The sequence below is a fragment of the Canis lupus genome, chromosome 21 (genome assembly GCF_011100685.1).
Source record: "Canis lupus familiaris isolate Mischka breed German Shepherd chromosome 21, alternate assembly UU_Cfam_GSD_1.0, whole genome shotgun sequence".
Taxonomy (NCBI): domain Eukaryota; kingdom Metazoa; phylum Chordata; class Mammalia; order Carnivora; family Canidae; genus Canis; species Canis lupus.
The window spans coordinates 559,139-575,479 of NC_049242.1; the positions used below are offsets into that span (position 1 = coordinate 559,139).

At 35.5% G+C, this 16,341-nt stretch overlaps 1 protein-coding gene across 1 annotated transcript in view; it reads left to right on the plus strand.

Moving 5' to 3' along the window:
* Window positions 1-16,341, plus strand: part of PGR (progesterone receptor) — a 104,908-nt gene that overhangs the window by 26,403 nt on the left and 62,164 nt on the right. Inside the window, exon 3 of the mRNA NM_001003074.1 lies at window positions 12,695-12,811. Coding sequence (NP_001003074.1) covers window positions 12,695-12,811 — 117 coding nt within the window. The remainder of the gene's footprint in view (window positions 1-12,694; window positions 12,812-16,341) is intronic.

Genomic DNA, 16,341 nt, shown 5'->3' on the forward strand with positions numbered 1-16,341 from the left:
GCATCGTTTCCTGATTAAAAATCTCCACAGTGTAGGAATAGACAGAGTATACCTCACTATCATAAAAGCCATATATGAAAAGCCCACAGCAAATATCATTCTCAATGGGGAAAAACTGAGAGCTTTTCCCCTAAGATCAGGAACACGACAGGGATGTCCACTCTCACCACTGTTGTTCAACATAGTACTAGAAGTCCTCGCCTCAGCAATCAAACAAAATAAACAAAAGGTATTCCAATTGGCCAAGAAGAAGTCAAACTCTTAACTTCACAGATGACACAATACTCTGTGTAGAAAAGCCAAAAGACTCCACCAAAAAATTACTAGTACCAATAAACAAGTTCAGTAGCGTCATGAGACATAAAATCACCACGCAGAAATGACTTGCATTTCTATACACTAACAATGAGGCAGAAGAAAGAGAAATTAAGGAATCAATCCCATTTACAGTTGCACCAAAAAACCATAAGATACCTAGGAATAAACATAACCGAAGAGGTGAAGATCTGTACTATGAAAATTATAGAACACTCATGAAAGAAATTGAGGAAGACATAAAAAAAATGGAAAAATTTTCCATGCTCATAGATTGGAAGAACATAAGTTATTAAAATGTCTGTGCTACACAAAGCAATCTACACATTCAATGCAATCCCTATCAAAAACCATCAGCATGTTTTATGGAGCCAGAACAAGCAATCCTAAGATTTGTATGGAACAAAAACAAAAAACAAAAAAGATCCCAAATAGCAAAGGAATGTTGAAAGAGAAAACCAAAGCTGGGGGCATCACAATGCCTGACTTCAAGTTCTATTACAAAGCTGTAATCATTAAGACAGTGTGGTACTGGCACAGAAACAGGCACATGCGTCAATGAAACAGAATAGAGAATCCAGAAATGGACCCTCAACTCAATAGTCACCTAATCTTTGACAAAGCGGGAAAGAATAACCAATGGAAAAAAGACAGTCTCTTCAACAAATGGTGTTGTGAAACTTGGACAGGCACATGCAGAATAATGAAACTGGACCATTTTCTTATACCATACACAAAAATAAACTCAAAATGGATGAAAGACCTAAATATAAGATAGGTTCCACCAAAACCTTAGAGGAGAACACAGACAGCAGCCCCTTGACATCAGCTGTAGCAACTTCTTAGTAGACACATCTCCTGAGGCAAGGACAACAAAAGCAAAAATAAACTGTTGGGACTTCATCAAGATTAAAGCTTCTGCACAGTGAAGGAAACCGTCGACAAAACCAAAAGACAACCTATAGAATGGGAGAAGATATTTGCAAATGACATATCAAATAAAGGGCTATTATCCAAGATCTGTAAATAATTTATCAAACTCAACACCCAAGAACAAATAAGCCAGTCAAGAAAGAATGAAGACATGAACAGACATTTCTCCCAAAAAGACATGCAAATGGCCAAGAGACACATGAAAAAATATTCAACATCACTGGGCCTCGGTGAAATACAAATCAAAATAACAATGAGATGCCACCTCACACCAGTCAGAATAGCTGAAATGAACAAGTCAGGAAACAACAAATGTTGGAGAGAATGTGGAGATGGAGGAACCCTCTTGCACTGTTTGTGGGAATGTGAACTGGTACAGGCACTCTGGAAAACAGTGTGGATGTTCCTCAGAGTTAAAAATAGAGCTACCCTATGACCCAGCAATTGCACTACTGGATATTTACCCCAACAATGCAAACATCGTGATCTGAAGGAGCAACTGCTCCCTGATGTCCATAGCATCAATGTCCACATTAGCCACACTATGGAAAATGCCCATGTGTCCATCGACAGATGAATGGATAAAGAAAATGTGAGATATATCTATATCTCATTTTTATATATATATATATATATATATATATATATATATATATATCAGCGATCAAAGGATGAATACTTATCAATTACATCAACATGGATGCAACAGTAGGGTGTTATGCTGTGTGAAATAAGTCAATCAGAGACGGACAATTATCATTTGGTTTCACTCATGTAGAATATAAGAAATAATGCAGAAAATCATAGAGGAAGGGAGGGAAAACTGAATGGGAAGTCATCAGCAAGGGAGACAAATCACAAGAAACTCTTTAGGAAAAAACTGAGAGTTGCTGGAGGGGAGGTGGGAAGGGGGTTAGGGTAACTGAGTGATGAGCTCATCATCAGGCGGGCAAGTGATGTTATAAGCACTGGGTGTTATATACAGCTGATGAGTCACCAAACTCTAATCTCTGAAACTAATAATACCTATATGTTAATTAATTGTATTTAAATAAAAATAAATTTTTCAAAAGCAGTTAAAGGAAATTAATAAGTAGGGAAGAATGAAGTCATTTTGTTGTCTGTGCCTGCACAGTTCATCGTCTTACACCTTTGCAGGACCCATGACCAGAAAAATGACATCCTTAGCATGATCCATGGGTACAATTTTAGGTCCTTCTACGTGAGAAGGTCATTCATCAGATACTTGTGCACAGAGGTCAGTGGTTTTGACCGGCTCTGGCAGTGTCCTGTTTAAGACTTGAGTCTCTGCAAAATAACTATATCAACATTTTGTTAACATGTTCTCAAAAAAGAATATTATCTATAGAAGCATGGTGGCAGGCTGCATTCCAAGAACAAGTATACTTAGGCAAAAAGTTGCAGTTCTACTTATTAGTCCTATTAACCCTCAAGTTACTGGTTTCACTACTTTCCTGACAATCTAGGCCATCTCTCAGGGTCTTTGCAATTGGATTTCCCCTATAATTCCATTTCCTAATATTTCTCACTCACCCAACTCATTCTAGCTTCCAGCTTTGGTGAATTCCTAAATATACCAAACTTTGGTGACTGCCAGTCTCCCACTGAACAGTTACATTCTGCCACTAGAGTCTTCTCAAATTGATCGAACACCTCATTAATAGATCTGATTTAGGAAAATGCATACTTAAAATTGATTTGCTAAAAGAAACAGAAGAAATGTTTGGGTTAGAATCTGCTTTGAGTTATTAAGATAAAAGATGACGGCCTCTGTGACACAAGAACATGTGTCATAAGAAAGAACTAGATTAGATGAAAACATAGCTGGATGAGATAAGAAAATACTACAGTAAGATCCAAAAATATAATAGCTGAGTTAAAATCTATACTGGGAACCATAAATAGAATAAGTTGTGTAGAGTTCATATTTAAGGCATTACTTCACAATGAAGAAAAAGACACAGTAATGAAAATTTTAAGCCATGGCTCACTGTGGTACCAATGTGCTAAGTATTTTATCTAACTTAATTCATTTAATCCATATAACAGCCTTATATTGTGTTTATCTTCATTTCCACTTTAAAAGTGAAAAAACTAAGACTTAGATGATTTTATCAATGTATAGCTAGTGGAAGAACTAGAATTTGAGTCACAATCTATCTTACTATAAAGCGTGTGGTCCTATCACTGTGCTGTTAGATAAGGGATATGAATAGAGGGAAGATATTCAGCACATAAATAATCAATGTTTCTGAAGACTAAACTAAAAAACAAGTTAAGCAAGAGTATTAACTGATTATGGAAAGTAAGCTCCTGGGATCTTATCATGAACACCTAGAACAATGTTAGGACATAGAAGATAGTAAGTATTTATTGGACTGTATTAATTTCCACCTACTAAGCATTTATTCTGTGTCTAGTGCTACATATCTTTAAAATATTTATTTATTTATTTTAGAGAGAGAGTGTGTGGGGGGGGGTGGGGCAGGGCAGAAGAAGAGAGAGAGGGAGAGAAGCAGACTTCCTGCTGAGCCCAGAGCTCAACTGGAGGAGGGAGGAGGGAGGAGGGAGGAGGGAGGAGGGAGGTCTCCATCCCACAAACCCAACATCATGACCTAAGCCAAAATCAACAAGAGTTGGTGCTGAAATGACTGAGCCACGCAGGCGCCCCATATATTTTAACAAATTATTTTATTTAACTCCCAAACTATTATTTTATAGATCAGGAAAATAAAACTCAAGAAGTTGAATGATTTATTCAAGGTCTTATAGTTAATAGATGGTAACAGAAGTAAATTTAAAAGTTCAATAAAAAGGGCAGCCCCGGTGGTGCAGCGGTTTAGCGCCGCCTGCAGCCCAGGGCGTGATCCTGGAGACCCTGGATCGAGTCCCACGTCAGGCTCTCTGCATGGAACCTGTTTCTCCCTCTGCCTATATCTCTGCCTCTCTCTCTCTCTCTCTCTCTGCATCTCTATGAATAAATAAATAAAAAATCTATAAAAAAAGGTTCAATAAAAATTTTACTCTGTATATCAAAAGCTCTCACTGTGTCCCAAAAAATATAATGAAAAAATCTATACCTTTGCATATATTGAACACTGTTTTAACTTTACATTGAAAAGATTATACATGAGTTAAAACAGGGGAGAAAAAAACTGGATCATTACCAAGAAATAAAAATTAGGCTGACATTAGATTTCCTCTTCGAAGCACTAAATGTTGGGAATGGCAAGAATTCTATCAGGATGAGTTATTATTCTTAGATGAAAGTAACACATATTCTCACTTTTGTGTAAGGGCTTAGGAATATGTTCAACTTCTACTGAAGGACATGTTTGCCTGATACTTGGGAGAAATTGGATTCTTAGGGTGGCCTCTGGTTCAGGATGAAGTTTGGCAGTATTCTTGTATAAGAGATGGGAGGTGCCGTTATCATTCTCTCTACCCTTGCTTCCTGCCAGTGATGTAACTCTCAAGCAGTCCCTTTCAAGAGTCACATGTCCATGTCTGATGCCCAGGGCCCATGTCTCTGTTCTTAAGGGATGTATTCTGTTTCCTCCTTGTTCTCAGCCCAAGACTTTATGTCTACTTTATATTTAGGTAATTCCATGTACCTTGCTTGTCATTTTCCCCTTGGAAAAGTTAAATACCTATGTAGTAACTATCTGTTTTGTTATAAGGATTATATGAAATGAGCCATTTAAATTCCTAACATATTGACTCATACTATACTCAAAAATTTTTTTCTGGAGCACCTGAATGGCTCAGTTGGTTAAGCGTCCAACTCTTGATCTCAGCTCAGGTTTTGCTCTCAGGGTCGTGAATGTAAACCCTGTATTGGGCTCCACACTGGGTGTGGAGTTTAGTAAAAAATTGTTTTCTTTCTTCTCCCCCTCCCCACCTACCTTTTCCTTCACTTCAAACCAAACTAAAACCAAAACAAACAAAAAAAACCCCTGGGATCTTGCATGAAGATACCTTAAAACTTAGTGCTTCATTATTGTCCATCTCCCTTTCACCTTGTCAAATAATCAGTGTTCCCCTCTGACTTCTTTCCAGTTTTACCTAACCAGCCCTAGATTGGCTAATGTGAAAAACTAGTCCAAGCCTTTACCTCATTCTGCTCTTGTCTTCAGAAAACTTCAGATTCTAGAAAATATCCATAAAATTTGAAAGAATAGTATAATGAATATCTATAAATAACTATATGAAAGTAAATTGCAGGCATCATATTTTACCTTTCTAAATTTCAGAACGTATCTCCTAAGGGCAAAAACAATTTGCAATATAACCCTGATATCACACCAGAAAATTTAATATTGATAAAATAATATTATCTAATATATACTCAATATTCAGATTTCCTCAATTGTTCTCAAGGTGTGCTGTATAGGTTGTTTTTTTCATAAAGGATCTATCAAGAACTATGTATTTCCTTTGGTGAACAAGTCTCTTTCATCTCCTTTAATCTAAAAAGATACTCCCACTTTTTTTGTCTTTCAGGACATTGACAATTTTGAAGAGTCCAGGCCAGCCATTTTGTAGAAATTCACACAATCCGGATTTTTCTGTTTTGTGTTTTTTTCAGTTAGATTCAGGTTAAACATTTTGATAAGGATCATGTGCAGGCCAGTGGTTCTTAAACATTCTGGTCTTATGACCTCTTTTCTTTACATGCTTAAAAAGTATTGAGAGCCTGAAGAGTTTTTGATTATGTGGATTATATCTGTCAATATTTATCATATTATAAATTTAAAATAATTTTTTGGAACTTAGTCATTTAAAAAATAGCAAACCCATTGGATGTTAATTTTCTCTCTGCATCTCAGCATGTCAGCAGTGCCAACATTGAGAAACCTTTAGTGTAAACTCATGATTGCCTCACTTTTTTAAAAAAGATGTGTTAAAAACACATTTTGGTCTTTTAAAAAAGACCAAAAGTTATAATGAAAAGTATGACATTGTTATACATTTTTACAAGTCATTTTAATGTCTGCCTTAATAGAATGCAGCTGCATCTCGTATCTGTGCCTGCAGTCAGCCTGTTGCAATATGTTGTTTTGGTTGAAGCATATGAAGAAAATGTGGCATCATGCAGATATGCAGTTGAAAATCAGAGTATTTTAATTGTCTTTTCAGACTTGACAAGCAGTCATCATTTCCTTAGGGATGGCAAAAGGGTGATTTTCTACTTCTCTTATTCCTTCTGATTTTATCATGTGTAAATCTTTTTTATAGTTCTTTCTCTCTTCCAAAAGATAATTTAGTAATCTTAAAATATTGGAAAGCCTGGAAGATGCTTGATTATTTCCCTTTGATTATCAATTTTCAGAGTAATGAATTTGTGCCTTAGTATCCTCCAGTACTTTCCAGTGAGTATGTTTTGTTTCTTACTCTTCTTCTTTCCTTTCTTACATGTCATTGTGTACTAATGGCTTTTTATATAGACAGTATGTTTTAATCACTAGAAATAAATTCTTTTTGATGTTCAAATTGTTTTTGGTCAATGTGGCTTTAACACCGTTTCATTACCCTTCAATAACATCCAACTCTATTACAACAAAGTATCACAGGTTCAATTTGTACACTTCTTGCCACAGTCCTAGATAGCCATTCCTCCAAGGAGCTCTGGTTCCTTTCAGATCAAAATGATATTAGACAGCACTCTGGATACCACTGTTTATTACTGCTGTGGTTGTGTTTGCTTCTAGGCATTTTTAGTGGACCAACCTGGAAAACACATCTTTTTTAAAAAAGTGAGGCAATCATGAGTTTACACTAAGGTTTCTCAATGTTGGCACTGCTGACATTTGGGGCCCATTAATTCTTTGTTGTTAGAACTTTCTTGTGCATTGTGGGAGCTTCAGAGCATCCCATCCCTGGCCTGTCCTCAGTAGCACCTGCCCCTAGTTGTGTGAAGCAAAATGGTCCCCAGGCATTGCAGAACATTCCAGAGGTGGTTCGCCCTGTATGGGAACACGGCAATAATGCCTCTAGTTGAGAAGCACTAGTTTCCAATTTTATTTGTAACAGTATTAAAATAACTCTGTTATTGTTTTTATATGTATGTTTCATATTTGTGTGTGTGTATGTGTGTGTGTGTGTATTTCACAATGCCAACGTCAGCATGACCTCTAACAACAGCACACCTATGGTCTAGGTGTTGTTTCATCTTCTCTATGAAATCTTGGTCTGTTCCCATAGTTTTTAACAAAAGCACAGTCTCATTTCAGTGATCAAAATACACAGCACAGCATGAAAATCCAAATCCCAAATTCTCACCTAATTTAGTTTCTTCTTTGCTAGAGCTTAGGCCTACTGGTTAGGGCCTAAAGTTGCAAGAACCAACAAGATCACCTTCTTCTGTATTTACCATACTCACATTCCTAAAATCCCTTAATAGCTAATTTTGACCTTTTCGATATCAAGGCATAGGAAGAAAGCCCAGGTTAAAAGGAGGAACACATTTGTATTTGGCAGGTGCATATGTGACTATCACTGGACTTCTCTATGTTTGGTGGATGATTATAACTGGCTATTTCTCTAGCAGGATGCTTGGTGGGATTCATGGGATATTTCACTGGAAAGCTTCAACTGTAATCCTATAATGCAGGTGATATCTCTCTTCTTTCTGGACACTCCTTACTTCTATGCTCAGTCTCTGAACTTCAAATGATTGGCCCTACACAGAACTCCCTTTGTTGGATCAGTGTCCTCTAGTCTATCCTTTCAGGTGGAACTATTTTTAAAAAGAAATAAAAAAACCTTTTTGGGATGCCTGGGTGGCTCAGCAGTTGAGCGTCTGCCTTGGGCTCAGCGTCTGCCTTGGGCTCCTAGGATCAAGTCCCACATCAGGCTCCCTGCATGGGGCCTGCTACTCCCTCTGGCTATGTCTCTGCCTCCCTCTCTCTGTGTTTCTCATGAATAAATAAATAAAATATTTTTTAAAAAGCTTTTTATTGGCATAATTTTAGGAAAGTGCTCAAAGAGAAGTGTAAAGCTTCATGAATTATCATTAAGTAAATGAAACTATACTATTATTATTCAGGTCAAACAATTTACAAATCATTAGCTTCCCAGAAAACCTCTTGCACCCTCCAGTCATTCCCCATATGTAACTACCATCTCAATCTCTAACATTATAAATGGTTTTCACTGTCTGGGAACTTTATATCAATGGAATCATGCAGTGTTTTTCTCCATTTATTATTTTACATATTATATTTATGGACCCAGCCACGTTTTTGCATAGGCTAGATATTCTCATTGCTGTATAATAATGCATTGAATCAATAAAAGAGTTTGTTTATACATTATGCTATAGATTATTGTTTGAGTTTTCAATTTGGGACTATTATAAATACTGTTTCTTTTTTTAAAGATTTTATTTATTTATTCACAAGAGACAGGGAGATAGGCAGAGACATAGGCTGAGGGAGAAGCAGGCTTCCTCCAGGGATCCCGATGCAGGACTTGATCCCAGGACCCCAGGATCACACCTTGAGCCAAAGGCAGACGCTCAATCACTGAGTCATCCAGGTGCCCCACAAATACTGTTTCTATAGATATTCTCATACAGATCTCTCTTTTTTTTTGCATATGTACATACCTGAGTTTTGCATTTGGCTTTCCCAGGATTCTAGGAATTTTATTGGTCCCAGACCAGTATTTATTACTTGGCACAGATTCATACACCATGTGGTAGTAAAAATCACCTCTCATAGAGGCCAAGATTTTTTTGTTTAGCATATTTTGTTTTTAGTCATGGGTGGCTCTTCTCCCCACCCAAAATTTTGGGCAGATTCCTGGCTTTATCAGCATAGTCTGGATAGTGTTTTCTAGCTCAATTTTCACGAAAAGACAGCCTTTTGAGATTCTCCATTTTATATAAAGTTCAGTTCCCATGCTGTCCCCCAGTGGGACTGAGGCCACAAATTCTGGCCCCTTGTGAGTGTTGAAGCCCAGGTCTTGGCTCCTAGGTCCTGTATCTGATCTGAAACTTTTTTTGGCCACTGTACAGTCCATTCCAGTTTACCCTTCTGCCTTTCTTTTTAATTTCTGGCTTATTGAGATTTCCTACACACACACTTTTTTGTTCTAGACTGTAAGTAAACAACATGCTTTTGTCATATTTTATTCAACATTTATGTGTTTGTGGTGGAAGGGATGCCTCCATGAGCACCAGCTCATGTTGCCTCAAGCCTGTGCTTCATGAGTCATACCATACCAACTTTTTCTTGTTTGTTCTTTATCTGTTAGACATATATATTCATTTCTTCTGCCATTTTACTACCTTTCCCCCTCCCTTTCAAAGAAAGGCATGCAAAAGTGACTTCTCTCAAACCTAAGTGAAATGTGTTTACTTGGGCTTATAAGGCAACGTAAATAATATAGAATTCTTATCTTAAAGGTAAATCTCTTTGTAGGTAATAATAGATTTCATTTCAAACAAAATGAAACTTTTTTCCTGTATCTAAAATTTTAATAAATCATTAGGGATATAAAATGATCTAGTCACATTTTAATAGTGCTTTTATTTTCACAAAATATGATTCCTTTAACATAACTTGAAGTTATATTAATATATTAAATACAGAGAACAGTTGGAAATACTATTTAAGTATAGCCATTCAATAATCTCTTTTCAGGTAATTAAATACAAATTTTTCATAAATAATAACTTCTGTCTTTGCAAAGGTAGATGTTAAATATGAGCTTGCTATAGATGAACAAAGGGAAAAAGAGATAGACTCTTAAATATAGGGAACAAACCGGTGATTACCAGAAGGGAAGTGGGAAGGCGGATGGATGAAATAGATAAAGGGGGATTAAAAATACGCTATCATGATGAGTACTGGGTAATGTATTGAATCATTGAACTACTATATTGTGCACCTGAAACTAATATAACACAATGTTAATTATACTGGAATTTTAAGAATTGTAATAAAAAATAAAACTATAAAAAATAAGCTTGTTAAAGACTAACTCATGGTCTATTAATATAAGAAGGCAAGAAACTTGTTGAATTAACAAGTATTCTGTATAAAAACATTGAAAGTTGGTAAATAAAAATCTGGAGCAAGAGATTTTTTAAAAATTTACTATATGTGACAATAAGTGAAATATTACTATCGAGTTTATATTGTTGAGTAAATCATGGTTATAGCTATAGGTGAAGCACGAAGTATAATTAAGTACACATATATTCAACAAATATATATTGAACTGTTATTTAACACAAGATTTACAAAAGACCTAGTTTTTAACTTCACAAAACTTAGGCGAAACAGAAAAGCAGTATTTACAATAGTAAATTAAACATTATTAAACATTGAGTGTTTATTTGGCTACACAGAAGAAGTGTCTAGGCCTTTCTGGGATCAGTTAAGACCAGTTTGAAACATGACCAAGAGCTTGGCAAACAGATGTATTTAGAAAAGGGAGGAGAGTCATAAAGGCATGAAAGAGTTTGTGGGAAATATAAGGATGTTAGTACAGCTAGAACATCAAATAAAAGAGAATATGTAATTTAAAGGAAAAGACATAATAAATAATTACCCTTTGCTTTTTCTGCCCTAATATATATACAAAATTTTCCAAGGAGAAAAAGAAAAATGTGGTGTTCTATTAAAGATCTTTGGTAATATTGCCCCATGTTTCAAAAAGGGCAGATGACATATTCTTTCCCCTGCTTGATTAAGCAAATGTTTAAGGTACCTCTGTGTTCCTTTACCACAAAATTTGGCCAAAAGAGTGAATCTGATTTTAATGTTGAGTAATACAAAATATTAAAGGGAATTCCATAATCTTTAAAATCACCTTTCATACCTAAATATAAGGAAGCTACAAATGTTAAAAGATTCAGTCTGTGTTACAAGAATTTACTGGAAAATAAAGAGTGCCAAAATTTTTTTCCAGTTAATTAAGGTTTATATGTTTAAGCTGAGATTTGTTTTTTTTTTTTTGTTCAATCCAAGTAAATTAGATTGTTCCATGCTTTATTAAATGGAACACATTTGTGGTTCAAAATCATCATGGTTAAATAGTAAATTCATATTCCAGACCTTTTGAAGAATATGTTATTTCTCCTGCACGTATGATCCCAGAGTCACACATTTATGCACATTTCTTCTATAATTCTTGTCCCCTTTCATTCAATACTTCTCATTGTTTTAAATTGTTCTACCTTTATTATTATTTCTATTTATTGTGTTTTCTAATTTGCAGCCAAAATAAACCAGGCAGTGAAGTCAGTACAATCAGTAACATCTTTTTTCATGTGTTAGGCCCTTTAAAAGTAAGATAGTTCCAGGATTTTCCAACAGAATGAAGTGAATAGATTTTATAAAAGGTCTATTTTAGAGACTTTTAAAATTCTTTAGTCTGTATCTGTTTTCTTGAAGGTTTAGATGTCAGAAAGAAAAAAGTTTACTACAGTTTGACTGTTTTACATGACTAATACTTCTCAAAAACATGTAGTTAATCTTGAAATGATAGAAAGGTCTAAGGGCAGTCTGATATTGACATCATTAAGAAGATGCACAGAAATATTGTGCAAAAGATTTTTAAAGGAGCCCTCAAATCGATTTATAAATTGCGTTCATCTCATTAAGGCTCCTGAAGACACAAGTAAAGTTTTTTTTTATCTCTTCTTTTTTTTTAATTTATTTTTATTGGTGTTCAATTTACCAGCATACAGAATAACCCCCAGTGCCCGTCACCCATTCACTCCCACCCCCCGCCCTCCTCCCCTTCTACCACCCCTAGTTCATTTCCCAGTTAGCAGTCTTTACGTTCTGTCTCCCTTTCTGATATTTCCCACACATTTCTTCTCCCTTCCCTTATATGCCCTTTCACTATTATTTATATTCCCCACATGAATGAGAACATATAATGTTTGTCCTTCTCCGATTGACTTATTTCACTCAGCATAACGCCCTCCAGTTCCATCCACGTGGAAGCAAATGGTGGGTATTTGTCGTTTCTAATGGCTGAGGAATATTCCATTGTATACAGAGACCACAGCTTCTTTATCCATTCATCTTTCGATGGACACCGAGGCTCCTTCCACAGTTTGGCTATTGTGGCCATTGCTGCTAGAAACATCGGGGTGCAGGTGTCCCGGCGTTTCATTGCATCTGTATCTTTGGGGTAAATCCCCAACAGTGCAATTGCTGGGTCATAGGGCAGGTATATTTTTAACTCTTTGAAGAACCTCCACACAGTTTTCCAGAGTGGCTGCAGTTTTAAATAGATTTGGAGCATCACCAGCTTTTACTTATGGCAAGCAAGAGGCTGGCTGAGACATTAATGCACTTGATGTGCATTTGTTGTTTTTTTTTTTTTTTAAGGTGTCAGTGCATAAAATTTCCAATGGTCTTTAGATATCATAGATAACTTTTATTTGTGTTTTGTTTTTTAGGGCAGCATAACTATTTATGTGCTGGAAGAAATGACTGCATTGTTGATAAAATCCGCAGAAAAAACTGCCCAGCATGTCGCCTTAGAAAGTGCTGTCAGGCTGGCATGGTCCTTGGAGGTAATGCTTATGTTTTCATCATGAATATACTGTTGAATATTTATACTCTAAAATAGTGAGTCAGAAAAATCCTAGTTTTCTTATTCACCTTTGTTCTGGCTTTGCTTTTTCTGTCATGATTATTGGTGTCTGAATGAAGCAACCATCAGTATCTTAACTACAGATTTTCATCATTTTGAGATCTGTTATGAGAAGTAATAAGACTTCATTTGTCTGTACTGCCTAGAAATTGGTGTTCTGAGAAGTTCACCAACCTCTTATTAAATTACATGGGTTGGATCTAGGCTCTGACATGACTGCCAGTGTGGCTTGATAATTCTCTAGCCCTTTCTGGGCATTAGTATCCTTATCTGTAAAATGAGAGCACTGAGATTCTTTCCAGCTCAAAAATTGATTCTGTGAATTGGTCAAATACATTGATCTTCATCTCTCCCTCTCTCTGTCAATCCCTCCCATCCTATGTCCCTTCCTCATTCTCTTTAAGTAACTATGTGTTGAGCTCTTACTACTTACCAGATACTATTCTAAGATTCTAAGTTGTGGGAGTACAGCAGCCATAAATTTTATATATATATATATATACACACACACACACACACACACACACGCATAAATACATACATAAATACATAAATAACAACCAACCATCTACCCTAATGGAGCTTACATTCTGGGGAGAGGAGCAATAAATACTTATGTCAAATTATGACAAGTCCTATCAAAAGTATTATGCAGTGTGAGTAAATAGGAAGTATTAAGAAGAAGAGTCACTCTTAAATCCTTTAATATTTTCATTTCACTTAGCCATTTCTTTTATTCCCCCTTCAAAAAATATTTTCTTTTGGTTCTTCCCCTCCCCACTTTTGAAAGTTTTTGTCTTTTTTCAAGTATTCTGTTTTTTTCCTTTCTCCAAATTTTTATTTAAATTCCAGTTAAGATACAGTGTAATATTAGTTTCAGATGTAGAATCTAGTGATTCATCACTTAGAACACCCAGTAGTCATCACAATGCCCTCCTTACTCCCCATCACCTATTTTGCCCATTCCCCTACTCACCTCCCCTCTACTAAACATCAGTCTGTTTCTTGGTTTGTGTGTCTTTCTGCTTTTCTCACTCCTATGTTCATTTGTTTTATTTCTTAAGTCCCACATATGAGTGAAATCATATGATATTTGTCTTTCTCTGATTGACTTTTTTTTTTTTTGCTTAACATAATACAGTTTAGCTCCATTCACATTGTTGCAAATAGCAAGAGCTCTTTCTTTATTTAGGCTGAGTAATATTCCATTTTATAAACATACCACATCTTCTTTATCCATTCAAAAGTTGATGAACATTCGGGCTCTTTCCATAATTTGACTATTGTTTATAATAAACATTGGGGTGCACGTATCCCTTCAAGTTAGTATTATTGTATCCTTTGCATAAATACCTAGTAGCACAATTGCTGGATAATAGGGTACTTCTATTTTTAATTTTTTGAGACAACTCCATACTGTTTTCCGGAGTGGCTGCACCAGTTTGCATTCCCAATAACAGTGTAAGAAGGTTTCCCTTTCTCTGGATCCTTGCCAACACCTTTTGTTTCCTGTGTTCATTTTAGCCATTCTGACAGGTATGAGATGGTATCTTACTGGGGTTTTGATTTGTATTTCCCTGATGATGAGTGATGTTGAACATCATTTCATGTGTCTGTTGGCCATCTGTATGTCTTCTTTAGAAAATTGTCTATTTCATGTCTTCTGCACATTTCTTAACTGGATTATTTGTTTTTTTTGGATGTTTAGTTTGATAAGTTCTCTATAGATTTTACATATTAACCCTTTATCTGTCATTTGCAAACATCTTCTCCCATTCCATAGGCTGCCTTTTACTTTTATAGATTGTTTTCTTCACTGTGCAGAAGTTTTTTATTTCGATGTAGTCCCAGTAGTTTATTTTTGCTTTTGTTTCCTTTGCCTCAGGAGACATATATAGTAAAAAGTTGCTTTGGCTGATGTTAAAGAGGTTACTGCCTATGTTCTCTAAGATTTTGATGGTTTCCTGGCTCACATTTAGGTCTTTCATCCATTTTGAATTTTTGCGTGTGTTTGTGGTGTAAGAAAGGGTACAGTTTCATTCTTTCGCATATTACTGTCCAGTTTTCCCAACACAATTTGTTGAAGAGACTGCATTTTTTCCATTGGATATTATTTCTTATTTTATCACAGATTAATTTATCATTATGGGTTGTGGGTTCATTTCTGGGTTTTCTATCTGTTATACTGAGCTGTTTGTCTGTTTCTTTTTTTGTTGTTGTTTTATTTGTTTGTTTTGGTTTTTTTTGTTTGTCTATTTCTGTGCCAGTACCATACTGTCTTGATCACTACAGCTTTGTAATATAACTTGAAGCCTGGAATTGTGATACTTCCATAACTTAGCCATTTCTTAAGCAATATCTCTGATATCGTGTATTTGATATAACAGTTATAATTTTTAAAAACACATTAAAATGAACTCATAAGCTTTTTAAAGTTTTTTTTCATATATGTATATGAGGTATAGTTGACATACAAGTTACCTTAGTTTCAGGTGAAAATGTAGTCGTTTGACAACTCTATACATTATGCTATGCTCATCATAAGTATAGCTATTATAATACTATTGATTTAATTCCCTATGCTGTAGCTTTCACCTCCATGACTTATTCCTTTCACGAAGAGATAACATGTACTTCTCACTCACTTTCACCTATTTTGTAGATTGTTCCAGCTCTCTCCACTCTGGAATCCGTGTTTGGCTTATGTATTTATGGGTCATTTCTGCCTTTTTTATTTGTTTAGATTTCACATATAAGTCAAATCATATGATGTTTGACTTTGTCTGATGAATTTCACTTAGCATAATACCCTCAAAATCCTTATGTTCTGCAAGTGGCAAGATCACATTCTTCTTTGTGACTGAATCCATTGCACATATATACCACACCTTCTTTATTCATCTATTAATGGACATCTAGTAATGGGTTGCTTCATATATTGGTTGTTATTTATAATACTGCAGTAAACATAGGAGTGCATATATCTTTTCAAATTAGCATTTTGTTTTCTTTGAGACTCAGTTGTGGAATTAATGAATCATGTCATATTTCTATTTTAAAATTTTGGAGGAACCTCCATACTGTTTTCCACAGTGGCTGCACCAATTTTCATTTCCACCAGTAGAGCACAAGCCTTCCTTTTTCTTCACATCCTTGTGAACACTTGGTACTTATTGTCTTTTTTATTCTTGTCATTCTGACAGGTGTAAGATGGTATCTCATCGTGGTTTTGGTTTTCATTTCCCTGATGATTCGTGATGTTAAATATATTTCCTGTGTCGATTGGCCATCTAAAATGTCTTTTTTGGAAAAGTATCTATTCAGGTCATCTGCCTATTTTTAATCAAGTTTTGTGTGTGTGTGTGTGTGTGTGTGTGTGTGTGTGTGTGTTGATTCTTGTAAGTTCTTTATATATTTTGGATATTAACACCTTATCAGATATATCATTTG